Source organism: Pinus tabuliformis, chromosome 9 (assembly GCF_031772625.1).
Source record: "Pinus tabuliformis cultivar Carrire ecotype Pingquan chromosome 9, CPIR1, whole genome shotgun sequence".
In the NCBI taxonomy this organism is placed as follows: domain Eukaryota; kingdom Viridiplantae; phylum Streptophyta; class Pinopsida; order Pinales; family Pinaceae; genus Pinus; species Pinus tabuliformis.
In genome coordinates this window covers 1348477955-1348500111 of record NC_142307.1, presented here as the reverse complement: position 1 = coordinate 1348500111, position 22157 = coordinate 1348477955, and the positions used below count along the sequence as shown (strand labels likewise).

General features: G+C 39.1%; 1 protein-coding gene across 1 annotated transcript in view; it reads left to right on the top strand.

Moving 5' to 3' along the window:
* LOC149153502 (ARM repeat superfamily protein) overlaps positions 1 to 22157 on the top strand; it is a 368482-nt gene that overhangs the window by 260233 nt on the left and 86092 nt on the right. The window contains exons 20-24 of the mRNA XM_089445673.1: positions 19910 to 20011; positions 20165 to 20261; positions 20424 to 20570; positions 20673 to 20968; positions 21099 to 21242. Coding sequence (XP_089301799.1) covers positions 19910 to 20011; positions 20165 to 20261; positions 20424 to 20570; positions 20673 to 20968; positions 21099 to 21242 — 786 coding nt within the window. The remainder of the gene's footprint in view (positions 1 to 19909; positions 20012 to 20164; positions 20262 to 20423; positions 20571 to 20672; positions 20969 to 21098; positions 21243 to 22157) is intronic.

Genomic DNA, 22157 nt, shown 5'->3' with positions numbered 1-22157 from the left:
CAGAATGCTGGAAAATGCAGAAATATAAAAATCAGCACATCTAAACAACGATTCAACACATTTAAACACAATAATTTTTGGTCAAGGTGACCCTGGAAAAACCCCCTACAACTCTTGGGGAAAACCAGTTCGAGAGCTCCTCCTTATTTTTGAAAAATGCTTTTACAGTGAGAAATATTCAGCAAAAAATCAGCAAGTAAACTGTTACAACTTATCTCGTTTTCCGTGCCTCATAGCCAACTGGAAAAACTTGCAAACAGCAAAATCTGAACAACAATAAATGTTGTACGTCCTCCTCGATTTCTGTGCCAATTTTCAGCCTTAAATTCTGTTGTACGACTGTTGGGTGAAAATATGTTCGTTTAATTCTGTTGTAGCACTTGCCCAACTATTTAATTTGTCAATCCGAGGTTCGTTGACTTACGAGACACATGCACTATATATGCAGGACCGAAGTGGAACTAATTTAATCTAAATTACTGAAATCAAATTAATCTAGAAAGGCATTGAAACATTAACTATAAAAGCAGGAAATTGCATAAAGGAAAAACAATACAACATGTGAAGAATTGAATGACAAACAACATATGTGAGCTCACAACAATAAAACTATCTCAAATTATATTACAAGAATCAAATTACAAATCATGAAAGCATAACAATAAAAGATTAAAAAAACTAAGAATTCCCTTCTCCTAATTACAAAACTATTTCTTAAAGCTAATCTCCATTCTTTCCATTATTATCAAAATGAAAAGAGAGCACTCTCTTATATACATGAGGAAGATAACCATCTCATAATTACATATCCAATATTCTCTCAAGCACTCTCAACTAATTTCCCATTATTACAAGATATGATCCCTTTGAATCCTCCACAAATCTCTCAAGCATTTTCAACTACTTTCCCATTATTACAAAATATGATCCCTTTGAATCCTCCACAAATCTCTCACATATCTTGGATAAGATATGCCAACCAAATCCTCTATGATTTTCTCCTTAGGAATAGGCTTGCATAATTATCTCCTTAATATGGTGGAGGAGATACTTGAGAAGTCTCTTGGAATTAATTGTTCACATATTTCCTATACATCACAAAACTCACATATTCTTGAGATATATATAAAAATATGTATATTTTCTAATATTTAATCATAAATTCACTTGTAATACAAAAATGAATAGAATGGAAAATAAGAAGGTGAAACCCAAATGTATTGATGAAAATGATATGATAAAAGGTTAATGGGATGATGAAATGTAAGGAATAGTGAAGAAAAAGGTGGATGAAAATATGACATTTCTGAGTCCCAACATCCTCCCCAACTGAACTTGTTGCATGTCCTCATGCAACCATGCATGGGTCTCTTTAAGAACACTTGGCATCTTGAACTTTGGTTTTTCATGATGATGTCTTTTAATAATGAATGTTTCCAGGATATGTGAAAGACATGAGTAACAACTTACATTTTCTTATGGTTGGTTCTTGGGTGACAACCATGAATACAAAGAATGTTGGTTCCTGTGTTAACAACATTCATTTTTTTTTCTATTCTCTTTTCTTCAATAATAATGTAAACACTCACTAGAAATCATAATGTGCATAAGAAAGCCCTTTTGTAATATTAATGAAGCATGCCAATATTGCGTATGAAGCAAAGTGCAACACAGTATCATTGGAAAATAAATGTTGGTGAATGGTAAATGAGAAAAAAATGGAGTGATAGTGGTGAAGAAATGGAATCATGGTAGTGAATATGTAGTGCATATAGTCCCCCCCCCCCCTAATAATGAATGTTTCCAAGATATGTGAAAGACATGAGTAACAACTTACATTTTCTTATGGTTGGTTCTTGGGTGACAACCATGAATACAAAGAATGTTGGTTCCTGTGTTAACAACATTCATTTTTTTTTTTCTGTTCTCTTTTCTTCAATAATAATGTAAACACTCACTGGAAATCATAATGTGCATAAGAAAGCCCTTTTGTAATATTAATGAAGCATGCCAATATTGCATATGAAGCAAAGTGCAACACAGTATCATTGGAAAATAAATGTTGGTGAATGGTAAATGAGAAAAAAATGGAGTGATAGTGATGAAGAAATGGAATCATGGTAGTGAATATGTAGTGCATATAGTTCCCCCTCCCCCCCAACTGAATTGGTGGCATGTCGTCATGCAACTTGACATGGCTCATGAAAGGAAATGTAGCATGGTGAGGGAATTTTCCAAAATATTCAAGTTAGCATATAAGGAATTGCATGATTAAAGATTAGAAAACAACATACCTCTACTTACCCAAGAATGATATGTAGCTGCTGCTGCTGGATCAGGAAAATGTGACTGATGTTGTTGTTACTGGATCCTGGGAAATGAAGGAATCTGAACTACTGATGTTGAATCATGGAAAAGATAAACGCTGACAGTGGAACTGTGGTACTCTCATAGATCAGAATTCATGCTGCTGTAACTGCTGAGGGAGTCGTGAAAAAGTGTATAGTCTTCACCCACTACAAACTCGATGGTACAATTCTAATCATGCGAAAGAATGTGTTGATGTCGTGCATGAAAAGAAATCATTGGATTACCTGCCATTGATGCATGCCGTTAACCAATGTGAGGCAACTCACCATTGATGTCAATGAGTGCCAAGGTACCGGGGTACATCTTGCGAAATGCAAATAAAGGGGTTGACGTCGAGCCATTTGCAAGATCTGACGATCAAGGGACATTGATGTATTCCCATGATTGTCAGCGAGAGAACTTGCCATTGAGGCATGCAAGTCTCAAGGTACCCAAAATGAACTCTAGTCTATTTCCCAGATAAGGTGCTGATGTCGATGGGGCAAGACTTGTTGAAAGGTGGGCCTTAAGGAATCCCACAACAGTCAACGGGAGTTTGTACAAAAATATTTGGTAGGACTATAAATGGAAAGAACTCACAGACAAGCTGTATGGATCAGCATGGTGAGGAAAACAAGGTAATGTAATCATGGAAAGGGAATGAGTTTTATTCAAAAGGAAAATTAGAAGGCAAAAATAAACTGAAAAGGATAAAGGAATGTATGCGATTCAAAAAAATAGGCGTGCATGAAGTCGTGAAAGATAAGGTAATGGAAGATGGGCTGCAACATAAGGATGGTCTAGGCGTTTGGAAGGAAAAAGGTGAGTAGTCATGACGCAAAAGGATTTTTGTGTAGTGGAAAATGTCATGATATGTGTAGTGAAGAATTAGTTCCTTCAAGCGTCCAATGATGCATGTTTCATTGTGATTTCGAAAAATCACTTTTGCATTAGATTGTCTTCAACTCTGAAAAACTTAGCACCATTCATGCATAAAAATTGTCACCTTTGTGTGCCATCTCCATCGATCATTCCTGTATGAAGTGACTCAAAAACAAATTAGCTCATTTTCAAGAATTTATGAAATGTCCATTATTTTTCGAAGTTACACTAATTGTGGATGAAAAGGGTGTCGCGTTGGAATGTTGAGCTTTTTGCATAAGCTTCTCGTTGACCTACATATAACACCAATCTCATTTCACTTGTTAGTATATGCATCCTAACTTTTTCCCACAAATTCACTTTAAAATAAATGATAAAATCCAACATACTTTTATTCCCCCGCAACTAGAAAGATTGTATGTCCCCATGCAATGTACTCATTGATTGTGCAATACTTTGTCAAAATGTTTTTATTGGTTTGCAGGAAAATTGATTTAAAACATTTGAAAGGCTTTTGTATCTCTTAGGGAACAAGTAGTTAGTTTATAAATGAATGAGGGCAATTTGATTTTTTTTTTTTTTTAGTTTTTTAGTTTTTGTTTTTTTTATCATATATATATATATATATATATATATTTTAATAAATAAAAAATTAAAAAATCAATAGTTTTTAATTTCGTATTTATGTCAATTGGTTTTATTAATTAAAAACAAAACTAATAATGAAAACAATAAAAAATTAATCCGAAAAAAACGACCAAGGGCTGCGAACTGTCTCGGTGTTAGCAAATCTTCAGTTTCTTGCTGATTCATGTCACTAAAGTTCTGTATTTGTCTGCAATGTCGAACACCCACACTACAGTTTGGAGGAGACGCCGAGAATAATGGTTGTTTGATGTTTGAAACACCATGGAGGGAGCAGCCATTGTTGTAGCAACCTTTGAGAGTGTCCATGTCTTCTCCCAGCATTGATGATCTGAATTGGGATCACCCACCTGCACATATATATAGTTTCTGGATAAATTGTTGTTTTGAGGATATAGTCTGTAGCCCAACGAATTGCAGTAAGGGCATATGGTAGATCAACATCCATGAGCTTTCCAAATTCATATTCCATGATAGCATCGTGGTTGTATAAGCCATTGGAAAACCATATTTGACATTGTCTCCTGCATCATAGTACCCTCCTACCAAGTCCACTTTTGCTACTGAACCGTCTCGTAAGGCAGAGTCCCTTCTCCAGGTCATGCGTTGATTTGGAGGCAGTTTTCCTGATCTCTGGCCTTCATAGAAGAGAATGCTTTTGGACAAAGCATCCTTGTAGTTATGGCGGGAGCGAGGGCTGCCCATTTATTTGCTTGACACGGCAATGCACTGCAGATTTCATTCAATTTTCTCCTCTTGGTTGCTGTAACAGAGGCATATGGCTTCACGTTGTAGCTTGAGGTGGGTGTATTGCTTAAACAGGCTGCTGCATCGAGCACTCCCACTGGAGTTTTATCAGTGGATTGTAGGGACATTGGAGTCCAGTAGCAGCCTCCGTCTATGATGGTCTCTTGAATCAGATTGTAACATCCAAACATTTTGTCTTTATCAACATCAGTAATGGAGGAGGACAAAGCCCTTTTGTAATGGACTGCTTGCAGAGGCACCACCTCTTCAGCTGCACATAATAGGGCTGCTGCAGCTATTGCCGATGGCCTATACTCCATGAAATCTATTTCCTTGAGATCTTGCGGAGATAGAGATCACAGGAAATCAGATAAGGATAGGATAGCAATTAATTGACACAAAGAGGATTATTCTGACAAAGTTTAATGGATGCGTAAAAAAAATTTATCTTCCTTTCTGGTTCGATTTGGCATGATTCTCATGATTTTTATGAGGATTTGGTGGCATTTCCGGCTCCTTCTTGAGTGGCTGCGCTTAGCAACGGTTCCAAATCACTAGCGTGATATACAACTGGCTGGTGGACTAAATCCTACAATTTTCAGGAAAGAAACCACTTGTTATCAATTTTACTTCACGTGTCTATTGTAATTTGCCACCGAGATGTTCTATTTTGATCGAAATTGGCTTTCTTTCCAAAAAAAACGCAACTGCCCATTGTCTACGGCTACAAAAATCAACATTTTCTCATTAAGCTAGTGATCATATCTTGGCAGAAAACATGCATTGCAGGTTTTTGAAGAAGCCCGAACCTGCGGCTTGCTCGTATATTCAAAATGTGAGATTGTTTACATAGCAGCAACTAGTGGCTCTCAATTCATTGTTTCGTTCTTTCCGCCATACATGATTTTTAATTAGTTTCATCTTTTATGTTTTGTCGTTTTGTTTCATATGGCTTTGAGTTTATGTTTTTTCATGCGGTTGGTTATATAGAAGGCCCGAAGCCTAACAACGTATTTGAAAGTTGTTGAGAAGTCATGTATAAGCTACGCGTGCCATTTTCAAATCGCCATCAAGCTATGACTTTCGTTTGGCCAAACCCTCGATTTGTTTGATGTTTTGTATATACAATGAATGATGCAGAGTTGTTTTTGATTTTGTTGGTTTAATTGTTTTATTATTTTGCGTTGTTTTGTTTTCATGAATGTTTTATTTATTTTTTTTAAATGAAAAACTAAAATTTAGAAAGAAACTAAACTTTCTCTAGACTTAGTTTTTTTTTTTAACAAATGGACACAATGATTTGCATATTGAAAGATGTTTTTGATCAAGCATATTGCAAAACATTTATTTATTCTTGAAATTAGTCTAAATCATCCCTATTTTCTGATCCTCGCGATCGCACTAAGCGCGGAGGAGAGCATACTTATTCTAAGCAAAACTAAAAATGTAAGTAAAAACTAAAAATGAAAGCCTACCTACTTTATACTAATTAGAAAAAAATTAGTTACGTGTAATTAAACTTCCAATGAAGCCATTCACGTAGCAGTAACAACAATATATTCAGTAGCAATTTTTTAAATGATGGATGAAAATATTCGAGAGTGAATGAGTCTAGTTGTTGTAACTGCAAATCAACTAAAAAATAAAAAGATGAATCTAATCTAGTAATTACCTGGAACCATTGTTCGATAAAACTTTTATAAGCACAGTTTCTCTCACTCAGATCATGTTGTAACTCCTGTTCTTCTTCTCCGATCTGCTATTCTTCTTCCTCGATCTCCTGTTCGAATGATTGTTCGCCATTTGATATGCAGGATTCTTCAGATGTTGAATCTTCGTTTGTTTCTTGGGGAGTAGTTGAACCTTTAATTCTTGTCAAGATCTCCTCTTCCAAGGAAAAAGAAATCACGACTTCTGCTAGGATCTGAGTGAGTAGTTCCAAGCTAAAACTCGTTGTTAACCCATGTTGAAAAAGGAATTCTTACATACAAAAACTCTTCCAAATCAGCACACTAAAAATTGAATTTATTAAAAACAAAAGGACCACAGAAATAATCTTGAATTCAATACTCAATTAAACCCTCTTACAAGGACTGCTCATTAATTGAGTAATCGAATTCTTCAACTACAACCATGAACCATGAATTCATCAAACACTCTTCACAGTTGCGAAAATCAAACACACTTGCAGAAATTGAAATTCACACTTGCATAAATGTAAACACACCCTACATGCCCTGATCCATAAGAGGTCGAGCCCGTTACGGTATCTCGAATGCGATGTGTAGGTTGTTCCCCACGTCTTACCGCCTTAACACCTCGGAGTTAGGAACATGTCTAAACACACTTGCATGAAAAATCAAACTAAACTTCAATCCATCGTGCCTCCCCGGCAACGGTGCCAAAATGTTGGGTGAAAATATGTTCGTTTAATTCTGTTGTAGTACTTGCCCAACTATTTAATTTGTCAATCCGAGGTTCGTAGACTTACGAGGCACATGCACTATATATGCAAGACCGAAGTGGAACTAATTTAATCTAAATTACTGAAATCAAATTAATCTAGGAAGGCATTGAAACATTAACTATAAAAGCAGGAAATTGCATAAAGAAAAAGCAATACAACATGTGAAGAATTGAATGACAAACAACATATGTGAGCTCACAACAATAAAACTATCTCAAATTATATTACAAGAATCAAATTACAAATCATGAAAGCATAACAATAAAAGATAAAAAAAACTAAGAATTCCCTTCTCTTAATTACAAAACTATTTCTTAAAGCTAATCTCCATTCTTTCCATTATTATCAAAATGAAGAGAGAGCACTCTCTTATATACATGAGGAAGATAACCATCTCATAATTACATATCCAATATTCTCTCAAGCACTCTCAACTAATTTCTCATTATTACAAGATGTGATCCCTTTGAATCCTCCACAAATCTCTCAAGCATTTTCAACTACTTTCCCATTATTACAAGATATGATCCCTTTGAATCCTCCACAAATCTCTCACATATCTTGGATAAGATATGCCAACCAAATCCTCTATGATTTTCTCCTTAGGAATAGGCTTGCATAATTATCTCCTTAATATGGTGGAGGAGATACTTGAGAAGTCTCTTGGAATTAATTGTTCACATATTTCCTATACATCACAAAACTCACATATTCTTGAGATATATATAAAAATATGTATATTTTCTAATATTTAATCATAAATTCACTTGTAATACAAAAATGAATAGAATGGAAAATAAGAAGGTGAAACCCAAATGTATTGATGAAAATGATATGATAAAAGGATAATGGGATGATGAAATGTAAGGAATAGTGAAGAAAAAGGTGGATGAAAATATGACATTTCTGAGTCCCAACAACGGCCTGCCTAGAAAATCATGCAAGCTTCCAGAAATTATGTTGTACGATTTCTTCGATTTCTATGCCAAAAAATGTTGTACGGCCTCCTTGAAAATCTGTTGTATGGCCTCCTTGAAAATCGTGCCAGCAAACTCAGATTTCTGCTCCTCGATTTCTGTGCAAACTGCTATACGGCCTCCTTGAAAATCGTGCCCAAAAATATGCCTTTCACTGTATGCTAACTCAGCTGTACGGACTTGCTGGAATGCTGCCTTGGAATGTGTGCCAAGCTGCTGCCTCCTTCTCCTCCCTGTCCAGAAATCTCCCTTGCTCTCTTGCTCTCCTTCTCCCAATCTGCTCATGAAAGAATGAATGACCTTTTCCTCCTTTTCCTCCCTTAATCTAACCCTAAGTGACTTTTGGGTGATCCCTAAATCCAATGGCTGAAATAGATTGAGATCTAGGGCTGAGATTAAATGCTCATTTAAATCTCACTTTCTATTTTTTAATTCACCCCACTTTAATAAAGACCCACTTAGTCATTTATTTCCAAAGTCACTTTTCCCTTCTAATTTTACATTGACTTTATTAAAGTCACTTAAAAATTAGACTTTAGTAACTTTATCACTTAAAGTCACTTTTAAATTAGATTTGACTTTATAAAAATTATAAAGTCACTTTAGGAGAAAAATTAAATTTTTTTGGACACTTTTCCCTAGGCCAAAGATCAAGGCCTTAGGGAACCACCTGTCCTCCGGTACCAAATTTCAACACTGTGGATAGTGTGATGCAAGCTCTCACATTTTGGCTTGTTGAAGGAACTGTGAATAAATCAACGTTTCAGAAGTGCATTGGATCACCAATTGAGTTTTATGCTTTTAGTTTGAGTCATTGTTAGCATCATTTTTTCTTTAATATTGAAATTAAGTGTTGCTTGCTCTCATCGCTGAAATACTTAGCCTTTCTCGCTGACCCCTCGACCCTGACCTCAACTGGCTCTTCTCCTGCTCACACATACCCTCAGGCTCTACACACTCGACCAGCTCAAGTACTTCTGCTATTATTGTACCCAGAATCAATGGATGCTTTCTCTGCTGCTGAGACTGGTGCATTATATTCCCAATCACCCACCACCGAGCCCTTCCGATACTTGGCTACTTACTTTACCGCATAAAAGTGACCAAGTGAACAAGAAGCCCACCGAAGCCCCGAAGCTTCTAAAGCACTGAAGCACAGTAAATAAATAGCATAAACAATGTACCTCTCAACCATTACAAACTTATTCTGGCTGTTACACTCCCAACATTGAGGAGAAAAGTTCAGGACAAAGGCGTTACAAAAGAGACAGTTTCTTTCCGGAGAAAGCCATTACAATGAAGAAAACTGCGTTGAAGAATCAACGTTTGCCAGAAGAAGCTGCCAGAGAAAATTGTCTAAGAACCAACGTTTTCCAGGCAAGTTTGCGTTACTTTAATTTCCTCGATTTCTGTGCCGAAAAATGTTGTACGGCCTCCTTGAAAATCTACTGTATGGCCTCCTTGAAAATCGTGCCAGCAAACTCAGATTTCTGCTCCTCGATTTCTGTGCAAACTGCTGTATGGCCTCCTTGAAAATCGTGCCCAAAAATCTGCCTTTCATTGTATGCTAACTCGGCTGTACGGACTTGCTGGAATGCTGCCTTGGAATGTGTGCCAAGTTGCTGCCTCCTTCTCCTCCCTGTCCAGAAATCTCCTTTGCTCTCTTGCTCTCCTTCTCCCAATCTGCTCATGAAAGAATGAATGACTTTTTCCTCCTTTTCCTCCCTTAATCTAACCCTAAGTGACTTTTGGATGATCCCTAAATCCAATGGCTGAAATAGATTGAGATCTAGGGCTGAGATTAAATGCTCATTTAAATCTCACTTTCTATTTTTTAATTCACCCCACTTTAATAAAGACCCACTTAGTCATTTATTTCCAAAGTCACTTTTCCCTTCTAATTTTACATTGACTTTTGTAAAGTCACTTAAAAATTAGACTTTAGTAACTTTATCACTTAAAGTCACTTATAAATTAGATTTGACTTTATAAAAATTATAAAGACACTTTAGGAGAAAAATTAAATTCTTTTGGACACTTTTCCCTAGGCCAAAGATCAAAGCCTTAGGGAACCATCTGTCCTCCGGTACCAAATTTCAACACTCCCTCTTACCGAGGAAGGTGTTCCTCACCACACCCATCTTGTCTCTGAAGTAGTCATGCTTACCCCGTGGTACGGCTTTGGTAAGAATATCTGCAACCTGCTCATCAATGGGAATATACTCAAGCTTCACAGTGCCCTTCTGAACACAGTCTCTAATGAAATGATATTTGATCCCGATATGCTTTGACCTGTCATGAAATACTGGATTCTCCGTGAGTTTAATGCAACTCTGATTATCACAGTGAATCACTGAAGGTCTCAACGGCTGACCAAATAAGCCAAACATCTTGTGAAGCCAGATAGCCTCACAATTAGCTAGACTGGCTGCCATATACTCTGCTTCCGCTGAACTCAATGCTACTGATTGCTGCTTCCGGCTGAACCATGACACCACTGCCGAACCCAACCCAAAACAGCACCCTGAAGTGCTCTTCCTATCAGAAGCACAACCTACCCAATCAGAATCAGTGTAACCTGTCAATCTCACTCCATCCCCCTGCCTGTAGTCTAGACCATAATCCACTGTCCCCTGCAAGTACCGCAAAATGTGTTTTGCAGCCACCTAGTGAACCTTCCTAGGCTCACACATAAACTGACTCATCGTGTTGACTATGTTAGCGTTTGAAATTTCACCTCAGGCTGAAAAGGCAAATCTCAAAGCTACATCAAACCATTCAGCCTCGTAGCTAGCCCTACGGGGCAGGAGAAGGCTCTCTCCGGTCAATCTCGGTAAATTTTCAATGGGAAGAGATGACCAATCAAGGTAACGCTGATATTAGGCTAGTAAACTGATTTGAAGGTTGATTTGGGGGTTTTTGGTGGCAAATTGAGGAATTGCAATTTAGGGTGTGGGGATTGGACACAGTTTCTGCAGGGAAGTCTTTGGGGCAAGGTAGGAGATTGTGTAGATGTCTTTAGCTGAAATGGATGATCTAGAAGAAAGATGAGAGGGCTAAAGAGAGCAAACAATGGATTTGAATTCTCTTTAGACAGTAGAAAACATAGAAATTAAACAAATTTGAAAGCAGAGCATGCAAGCATGAATTCTAACTTTATCACTTCATTTGTTTAATATGCAACAGTATAGAAAGGAAATGAATCACATAACAAAGCTTACAATAACATGAAGAGACACACCATCAACACAATGAGTCCACAAGAATCCCAATGATGACTGCAAAACCCTGGTCTTCCTTAGCCAAAAATTGCAGAGATACAAGCAAAATATACAATGATAGTTCCTCCCTCAAAAGTCCAACCATGAAAATGAGCATGAAAGTACATAATATAGATGATCCAACCTCTTTCCCTGCCTCCATGGGTCGAGCTCACTATTCTAGGAGCTGTTTGAACAACTTCTAAACTAAGCACTACAAAATAGGCAGTCAAAACAACTTGCCTCTAAAAACTTGGAAACCAGTTCATACAGTCAATTTTACCCTTTTACATGAGAGAAACTTCTAGAAGAGTAAAACAAGGGTAAAAGTATCCAAAAAGTGCCACAAGTACAGTCAAAAGGACCACCATCGACCTCAGAAAGTCAAACTGGAGCTAAACTGCAAATTCTGGGCTGAACTGGTCAAATCTGGCACAAATTCCTCAACGGGTCGCGCACATCCTCCTCAACGGGTCGCGCACTTTGGAGCCCTGTTTGGAGGCCTTCCCGGTGTCAGAATGAGGTGCAGGATAGCTCGTTGGAAAGTTCTCTGAGTCTACTTTCCAACCCAACCGGAATTTTTGGATTTGGAGGTCATTTGCCCAGTCAAAAGTCAATTCTCCCAAGACTACTTCTGCAGCTCAAAAAAGGGGCAGAAAGTCAAAATTTGGCTGTATTTTGACCTTTTGGAGGCCCAAAACTTCATGAAAACTCAAGGTAATGCATGGGCATATGTAACTTTGCATGACAAATCCAAAAATGCTGAGTTTTTGCAAAACGGAGCTACGATGACAAAGGGTCTCACCGGGGGTGAGACCCGTTGAGAAGCCAAAACCTGTAAATTGACCAAAAATGTCAAAAATGAGCCAAAACTTCCAAATTTTTTTGTACTTGATGCTGTGAAGAGGCTAGTGGGTGTCATGATGAGTGAGAGAAGCTTCGGCCAAGATGCGAAGGGGGTTGGTCTTCTTCTTCCTCTTAAGAGCCTCGGTCGACCTCCTTTGAAACACTTTCATTTTCGCCTTGTAAAATCCACCCCTGCAAATCGGTCAAAGAGGTGGGCTCCTCTCGCTTATGATGACCGCCCTTTCCACCCTTATGAGGCCTCCTCTGTACCTCAACATCTGTAGATGACGAATGGTCATCACTTTGCTCATAAGTTTCGGTTTCTAACATGGTTTAGGAGCAAAGTGGACAAATTGAACTGCTGCCTCTGCCTGCAAAAGTACTGAACTCTATGTTGTTTCAAGGGGAAAAACATGAGGGGAATGTTAGGGGAGGGAACTTCTTAACAAGGAATGGGAATATATGAAAATAATAGGGAATTTCAAGGGAAACTTTACAAATTGTCATGCAAATAGGAACACATTTTAACATTGGGAAATCATTTGCAAAGAACATCTCATATGGGACAAAAACATGTATGATAGTGAACATGGAAGGGGCATACATGTATCAATAGGGACATAGGGACACCATACACCAAGTTTACTTATAGGAGTTCATATGTATCATAAGGCAAATTTTTTGATAAGGAGTACATGTACATTGTTTTAACATAGAGGGAAGGTTTTCATGTACAAGGGGATGCCAAGGGCATGTAGGGGTTATGTACATGACTCTAGATATACAGCAACATTTATTTTCACATGACTCTTTTCTTTATTTGCAAATGCATCTTTTCTTTTTGTTCTATTTTTGCATGTGTATGGTAGAGGGAATTAGGGTTTTGTGTGCTTGTGAGAGGGTAGGGTTTATAGCTTAGGGATGGGGGAAAAAGTCAACATTTTATGTACAAATAATATGGGACAGAGATGCAAGTATGACTATGACTGAAAGAGGAAAAGAGGGAAGGGACCAAATGGGACAAAATCACTTGAAACAGTCACAAAACCCTAGCATTTTACAAACATTAACAAGCAGCCATATAAGTCTTTTTCATTCGCATGATTTGAGGTTAAAATCATAGCATGAGGGCTTACATCCATCACCAACCTCCAAAACAATGTGTAAAGAGCCTATCTTGAACAAATTTGATGATTTGGAGGAAGATTGGGCAATTTTTTTGAAGTTTGCAGCAAGACAGCTCAACGGGTCGCGCACCTTGCCCAACGGGTCGCGCACCTCTGGCTCAACGGGTCACGCACCTTGCAGGAGGCTTTTGGAGGCCTTCCCGGTGTCGGAATTGGGCGCACAATAGCTCGTTGGAAAGGTCTTTGAGTCTACTTTCCAACCCAAGTGGAATTTTTCAATTTGGAGTTGATTTGACCTGTCAAAAATCAAATCTCCCAAGACTGGTCAAAACGTGCCAAATGAGGCTGCCTGAAAGAAGAGTACTGTTGCAGTCAACTTTTGAATGCCTTCCTCAACCCCAAATTGAGCTCATGATAGCTCATTGGAAAGCTCTTTGTGTCTAGTTATCATTTTACCCATCAAGCAAATCATTTGGCCAACCAAGCTAGGAGAAAACTTGATTTTCCCAAGGTCACTTCAAAGGTGTCTTTGATTCTCCTGAGGCAACGGTATTCTTGACATTTCTCTCAAACCATGACACCTGTGCAAAAAGTGAAGGAGGTTTTTCTTCCTTGGCATGTTGTGGACAAAAACCTCTCTCAGTTTTCCAAAATTCATCTTTGACTGCTCTGAAACATCATTTGAGTGAAACTTGCCCCGATGTGTGAAACAAGGAATTTTGTCGAAATGAAGCGAAATGAAGGGGATAAGGGGCTTCTAAATTCTTGGGGAAATTTTGGGGAGTGAGGAGGGATGTTAGGAAGCAGGGGAAAGTGGAATCTCAGTGATTGAGTGAGGGGAAGGGGTCCAAAAGGGCAAAACACAGGCCCAACCTAGAAAATTGCCAAGTTGTAGCTAGAAACTAGGGTTTGTGGAAAAATGAGGAATTTGGCGGATCTAAGGGATGGGAAGTGTTTAATAAGGTACTTTAAGGATAGGGGAAGGTGTATGAACATCAGGATACAAGTTTTGCCGATAACTTGACCGTCCAAGGGAAATTGGCTTTAAAACCCTAGGAGAGGGAAATGACCTTGCCTAGGCATAACTGAAGCATGAACAAGATGTAAAATGACTCATTAGACACTGACATGATAATGACAACCCTCTGAATGATGATAGGCTCAGCTGAATGATGACATGGACTGATATTTGGGCAAACCCTAAGCCTAATGCCTAGTGACCAAATTTTGCTTGAAGACTCACTGAAATGACAAAATTTTGACCTTGACACTTCAAAATCACTTTGTAAGAGCATGTTTGATCACTGGAGGAAGGCTGTAAAGACTGACACTAACAGACTACAAAACAAATATCTGGTCTATTGTTGACCAAATACATCAAGGAACCAATCAGCTGCCTGTACAATGTGGGATCCACCAACTCGGAATCCAAAGCATGAAGCTTCTTCCAGTTGGTGATCATCGGTGTCGACATGGGTCTACAATCCTCCATGTGGAATCTACTAAGGATGTCCACAATATACTTCCCTTGCCCCAGGAAGAAATGCCCCTCCTCCTGCCACACCTCCAAACCCAAAAAGTAATGCATCAAGCCGATGTCCTTCATCTCAAACTCCACCGCAAGATCTCTCTTGCAGTGCTCTATGAGTCTCTCTGCACCTGTAATGACCAAGTCATCCACATACAGCACCATAATGAGAGGTTCCTCACCTATCACAATAAAGTAAAGGTTCGGATCTACCTCACTCTTTGTGAAACCCATCCCCTGCAAGTATGTATCTATCCTGGAGTACCAAGCTCTGGGAGCTTGCTTCAAGCCATAAAGGGCCTTCTTTAGTCTGCACACATGGGACTCCTTCCCATGCACCTCAAAGCCCTGTGGTTGCTCAATGTACACCTCCTCCTGTATGAAGCCATTGAGAAATGCAGTCTTCACATCCATTTGGTGGATCTTCCAACCCATCTCTGCTGCTATCGATATAATGGAGCGGATCGAAATATATCGAGCCACGGGAGCGAAGGTCTCCTCATAATCAACTCCCTCTACCTGGGAGAACCCTCTAGCCACAAACCTCGCTTTGAATTTCTCAATGCTGCCATCTGCAGCATGCTTTACCTTGTAAAGCCATTTGGAAGTAACCACGGATTTGCCCTCAGGCCTCGGCACCACCTCCCAAACATCATTCTTCATGATAGAAGAATACTCCTCCTGCATGGCCTCTCTCCAGACCTACTGGCTATCTGCCTCCTCATAGCTAGAAGGCTCAGAGTCAAGGATGCTGGTAGCCTTTACCATATAGCTACAAAACCTCTAAGGTGATCTACTCTCTCTGACCAGCCTCTTAGGCTTAGCGACAGATGTGGCATCTCTCAAGGTGTCCTGAAGCCACTTGGGCTTCCTCTTCCCTGAGTGCACTTCTCCCATAGGAGAATGAAACTCCTCCTCCCCATCATCATCAGGAGCCTGAACTCCTAACTGTTTGTCTGTTGTCCTCCTGCCTGCACCTGAACCTGTAGAAGCTGAGGTACCGTGTGAACTGTCCATCAGTGGACTCCCTAGTGAACTACTCTGCATGCTGCCCGGAGCACCACCCCTCTGGCTCGGTGAGCCACTGCTCACTGATGGACCTGACATCCTCATAGATGTACCTCCGGATCCTCCTGATCCCTGCCCACTAGATCCCTATGACTGACTCAACTGCTGCTGAGGGTCTGGCTGATCCAGATACTCTAACTCCCGTGATCTCCTAAATGCCATGTCCTCGTCGAACTTCACATCCCGTCTGACAACAACTTTCCTCTGTGCAGGAATGTAAATCCGAAAGGCCTTTGAGGTCTCAATGTAGCCCACAAAGATACCCTTCTCTGTGGTGGGCTCTAGTTTGGTCCTCTTCTCCTTGGGTATGTAGGAGTATGTAATGCACCCAAAGATACAAAGATGACCAATATCAGGCTTCTTCCTAGAAAAAGCCTCCTCCGGAGTCATGTGCCCCAAGGCACGATGCGAACTCCTGTTCTGCAAATAAATAGCTGTGTTGCAGGCCTCTGCCCACAAGAACAATGGCAACCCCTGATCATGTAACATGGCTTTGGCAACCCCTACGATGGATTTGTTCTTCCTCTTTGCAACCCCGTTCTATTGGGGGTTGTAAGGAACAGTGAACTCCCTCCTAATGCCTGCCTCTGCACAATAGTCAACAAACTCTCCAAGGGTGTACTCTCCCCCATTGTCCGACCTCAGGGACTTGATCTTTAGACCTGTCTGTGTCTCCACAAGAGCTCTGAATTCCTGAAACCGCTTGAAGACCTCACTCTTGGTCTTCAAGAAATAGATCCATGTCCTCCTGGAGTGATCATCAATGAATAAAACATAGTACTCATATCCACTCAAGGAAACATGAGACATCCGACCGCTCACATCGAAATGAATCAAATTAAGAATCCCAGTCGCTCTGCTGTCACTGCTGGCAAAAGGCGATTTGGCAAACTTGCCCATCGCACATCCTCTGCAAGTATCAAAGTGATCAGTATTGAAATCTGGCACACCTGTAGTGATCTCCCGCAAGGTCCTCAAGGCTCCATGATACATATGTCCCATCCTGCAGTGCCAAATCTCACACAGCTCAGAACTGCTAGCTCTGTTGTCGGTAATACTGCTCAATGCCAAAAGGGACTGGAATGCAAACTTGTACACCTTTGCATGGCGTACACCTATCACTCTAGCTGAATCAGCTGGAGTGCCCCTGGGATACATCAACACCTGTCCTCCCCTGAACAGTACCTCATATCCTCTGTCCTCCAAAGCTGAGACGGATATGAGGTTCTTCCTCATCCCTGGCACATAAAGAACATCTGACACCTTCAAGGGAGGTTTGGACTCCCTCTGAAATGTCAGTGTCCCCACACCGACTGCTCTAACAACTCTGTCATCACCAAGTACTACCTCTATATCAGTGCCATTCTCTGAAAGCACTGAGAATGTCTATGACGTGAAGCCCCACTGTCCACATACCAGATACCCGAAGATGCTCCGCTAATCGAGGGAAAAGCATGCTCCCTCTGAACCTGTGTGGCAGGTGATCCTGCACTAGAGGACTCATACGCAGTGAACCCAAACTCCCGGTCAAAACGAACTGCAAAGTCCTCAACCTCTGTTGAAGCTGCCACGCTCTGGTTCTTCCCCTTCTTCTTCTTCTTCTCCGAACACACAACTGCATAGTGTCCCATCTTTTGACAATTCCAACACTTCACCTTGGAATTGTCCTTCTGTGTGGAGAGACCAAGATTAATTTCTCAGACTTTTTTGAGCACTTTAGAAGGGCCAAACAACAGTTTCTTCCCAGCCAGCAGTGCAGATTTCAAGGGCCAGCGCAGAGCATTGAAGAGGCACTTTCCAGCATCCGGGCAAATTGTTTTCTCACCCAGGACTTGTCTAGCTTGCTTTTGCAAGCCCAGGTGTGTATACTCCATAGTTATATTGTACTCTCCTTGATTTATAATAAAATGGCTCAGCTAATTTGTGTCTAATTGCATGTGTGTTTTTGTTTGATTATCACTGTTAATTTCCTCTTAGGAATATTACATTTCCTTTTCCTCTTAGGAATATTACATTTCCTTTTTCTATTCTATCGCCATCCTGTAAGTACAGTGCCTGAAGAAACTCTTTTATATGAATTGATATTATTACATGTTAATTCCTTCTTGATATAGTGTTACTTCAAATAACAATTTGAATTTGAAATTCATAGATGAATATGAGCTTATCATTGTGGTTGTACACTATTTTAATTCAAACAAAAATCAATCTAAGGAAAGATCTTGGCTTTCATGCTTTGGTTTTGGTTGAGATTATGATCACATTGGTGTCCACAAGTATATATATATATTTGAAAATCATGTGTATTTTTTATGTGCCCAGTTTTGGGCTGTTTCTGTCTGGTTCTAATTCTTATTGCGATTTTAGGAATTCTGATTCCGATTCTGACAACTTTTAGCTATATTCTTTTGTTTTCTTTATGATGGTGATTAGGTAACTTGCTAGAGTAATCTAGGTGAGGCCCAAGATCAAACCTAGTGGCTTCCACTATAACACCAAAAGTATATCCAATAGCCTGTAAGCCAGATATACCAGGAATTTATGACTTAGCAAGAGCCGAGACTCCACGAGGGTGTGGGAGTGTAGTCCTTAAGCCTTGGCCCTTATCCCAGTGAACCAAAGATGCCCCACCATGGGAGTTGAAACTGGGTGGAGGGGATAACATCCCATTGTGCTAACCACTTTGGTAGGTACTATTGTACTTTCAAGGGGCTAAACATTGGTATATTATTAGATATCTGTGGCAGGGTCCCCTATGTCTTGATATAGGCTGTCATACCCTGAAATTGGGGGGCAGGGGGGTTGGTGGGTGCAGGGCAGTGTTTCCTGATGTATTGGAATGCCTCTCCACATACCTGAATCCCCTTGTACTGAAAACTTGGTGAACATTGTTATTTATGTCGTTGTGGCCAATATGGAGTTATCCCTTTTCTTATGAATGGCTATGACATTCTGTGGCTACTGTAATGTACACCACATGTGGATATTAGCAAAACTTATTACTACTGATCCTTGAATCTGCTTATAGAGGACTGCTTATAATGTCTTCCATATTTTTTTAGTGTACTGCATTCTCTGATACATAAAATCACACAAGTATTTGACAATTTAGTGCATTTCCTCTTTATTATGTTCCATTCTATTTGTAACTTTGTTTCCATGAAAATAATTTTGTAAGTAATTGGCTTTTGAGTCATGGGAACAGCCAAACCTCTTAACATCTTGGCCTGTGATGAACCTGTTCCTGAATAAAGTGGAGTGGATTCTTATCCCTGGCTCGGGAATGAGGACTCCAAGGGAAGCAATAGCTATAGTGCAAATGGAGGGTATCAAATAGATGATTAGCTGAATGTCACTAAGGGTACTTATATGTGTTTCAAATTTCAATCATGTGATGCTTACAGCCAGTAGCCAGTTTTATTCTTTTCTGAAATGAGAGGGCAGTTAGATGCTTCTAAAGTCCCACCTAAACTGCCTTTTTGGTGTTATTTTATGACAATTTATTTCTCAAAGATTAAAAAACCTAACAAATAAACTGTTGGTCTGTTAAGTGGATGCCTGTTGCATTCATATTCTCTATATTTCATGAATTTGAATTTCCAAGCCTTTCTCTTGTAGAAAATCTTGAAGTGGTTAATCGTAAACCATGATTTGTTATATAGCTTGTGTGGTCAATAACAGTTATGTTTAGCTTATATAGTACTTTTTACTCAGTTCAGAAAATTTGCAAAAATAGCATGAGAGCACACTTGGAGTTACAGATAAATATCTTGTTCTAATATACCTTGCCACGTTCTAGAATATAACCCCATTGACAATAGTTATTTATTTCTTCTAAAGTCTGCTTCCTTGTGGTATATAAATACATAGAGAAAATGTGAGTTTACACTTCACGAACTACAAAAGCTATTGCAGTAAAATTAATGTGTGTTTCTTGGATGATAACATTTTGTTCTCAATATGCTTAACTACCAATCTTTAAAGCAGTTTCACTTACATAGAGTCGATGCCAGGTGATGTTGCCCCTCATTGGATCTCATTTGGAGCATGCTATACATAATCGAGATATATTGAAGCTGAGGTCATGCCTGTTTGCTATTTGTAATTCACTGATGGTAATGTTATGGTGCTTATACTGTTAATACTATACATCTCTCCCTCTGTCCAATGTTTTATCTAGAGTTGAAATTTTCATCAATTCATTGAGGGAAGTAGTGCCTCTATGTACTCTCTTACTGATAGTGTATTTAGCGTGACTCTTAATATAGATAAGAGGCAAGGAATCGGCTCTCCATTCTGTAATGATAAAAGTTCGACATTTAATTACAACTGTTTTGCTGTGGCCATCCATGGATTCAGATGAAGGTAGAATTCATCTTTTATATAATTGAGATTTTTTAAACTAAATTGTTGAGGAATATAGATGGTGAAATAAATACAGAAATCACATCCCACATACTCAGTTAGGATTTGATTTTTCCATAGTCTAACTTGGGTTTTTTGGTTGTATGTTTCCTGCTTCACAAGTTGCAAAAGCACAACATGGATGCATCGACTGTCTAGCTTTAATGATATGTGCTGAATTGCAAATCTCTGAATCAAGTAGCCAGTTAAGTAAGGTTAATATGGTGCAAAAGAAATCCAAATTAATTGAAGAAGTCATGGATCAATCCGGTATGTCATTGATATCCATACCTTTAGCTTTAACTGCCTTGAGTAATTGCAATTGGTATTTTTGTATATGTTCCTGACAGCTTACTTTCTGTACTTCCATAGAGCATCCTTCGTTCCTGAGTAACGTACAAGACACTGTCATTTCTTCTGTTGTTCGGAATCTGACAAGTCAGCAGCAGACTTTCCCTTTTGTCATGTCCAAGGAATTAGTTTTCCATTCTAATATCCCAGAAGATTACAAAGAGACGTTTGTGCCAATATCATTCCGTCTATGCATGGCAAATGTTCTCATCAGTGTCTGTCAGAAGATATCTCTCAGACAAAAGTCATTACTTTCAAATGTACCACCGTCTTCTTTTGTAGATTTTGTTCTGTCCACCCTTATCAATTTTGTTCAGGTATTGCTCTAAGGGTCTCTGCCTTTAATCTTAATTTCACTAGGAGGTTTTAAATATGCATAGATAGCAGACTTCAAATTTAATTTTAAGAAAGAGGATATGTGTCACTAAATGTGGAAAACCTATGCAGGCGAGTGATGAGTCACAGATGAGAGCAGCCTGCTTACAGGTTATTTTTGCAGCTGTTTACCACCTCAAGTCTTCTATTCTTCCTTATGCTAATGACTTGCTCAATCTTTCCGTTGGAGCTCTCAGAAGCAAGGGACAAGCAGAGGTATTTAGCTCCAAAATCCACATATACACAAATTGTTCATTTATGTGCTATATATTTTGTATATTGAATCATTTCCCAAGTCAACAACATTGGAACACTAATATTAGAGGAATAATATTTTTTAAAGATTGACTAACCACATTGCATCGGTTAATCTTCTATCTATTCATGCATTATGTACTTGTTAACTTGAAGAATTTATCCTTACAGAAGCTCCTGAGACATTTTTTCTGAAACATACATCTTATATGTACATAAGAAGTGGAAGGATATGTACAATGATCATCATAACCTCTTCCGAAGAACTGCTAAGGAAGAAATAGAAGCAGAGTACTCAGTGTGATCCTAAGATTGGGCATCCTTGATCAACAAATTTCCCTTTTGGGAATTATTGATGATGAACGTCATCCTTCCATACCAAAGTGAAGGCAAACAAGGAGCTAGTCTCTTGTTCAGAAATAAATTTACACCTCATCTTGCATAAAACAAAAGGTACTACTATCGTCGAGCAATGCTAAAGCCTAGAGAAATCATTGCAAACAAGTGTGCAACCACCATCAAACAACATTGCACAACGGTGAACCCTGCCTTCAAGAAGCACTAAGTGATAATTCTTGACCATGTTATGTAACAATTAGTTAGTTTAGGTTTATTATTTAATTTTCAGTTTAATTAGATGAAAGGGCACGATCATAAGATCATGCCCTTTCCCCAAAGGGTGTCCATGGCGGTATATAAGCCAGGAACCCCATGTGTAAACTCTCATCATCTGTAATTCATCTTTTAATAAAATATTTATATATAAATAAATCTGTTTATCAAAAAGTTTCTGTCTCATCTGGTATTAGAGCCAATACGACACTGGTAACACCCACAAATTTCGCTGACCATCTGGCCCCCACGGGTCTTCCATAT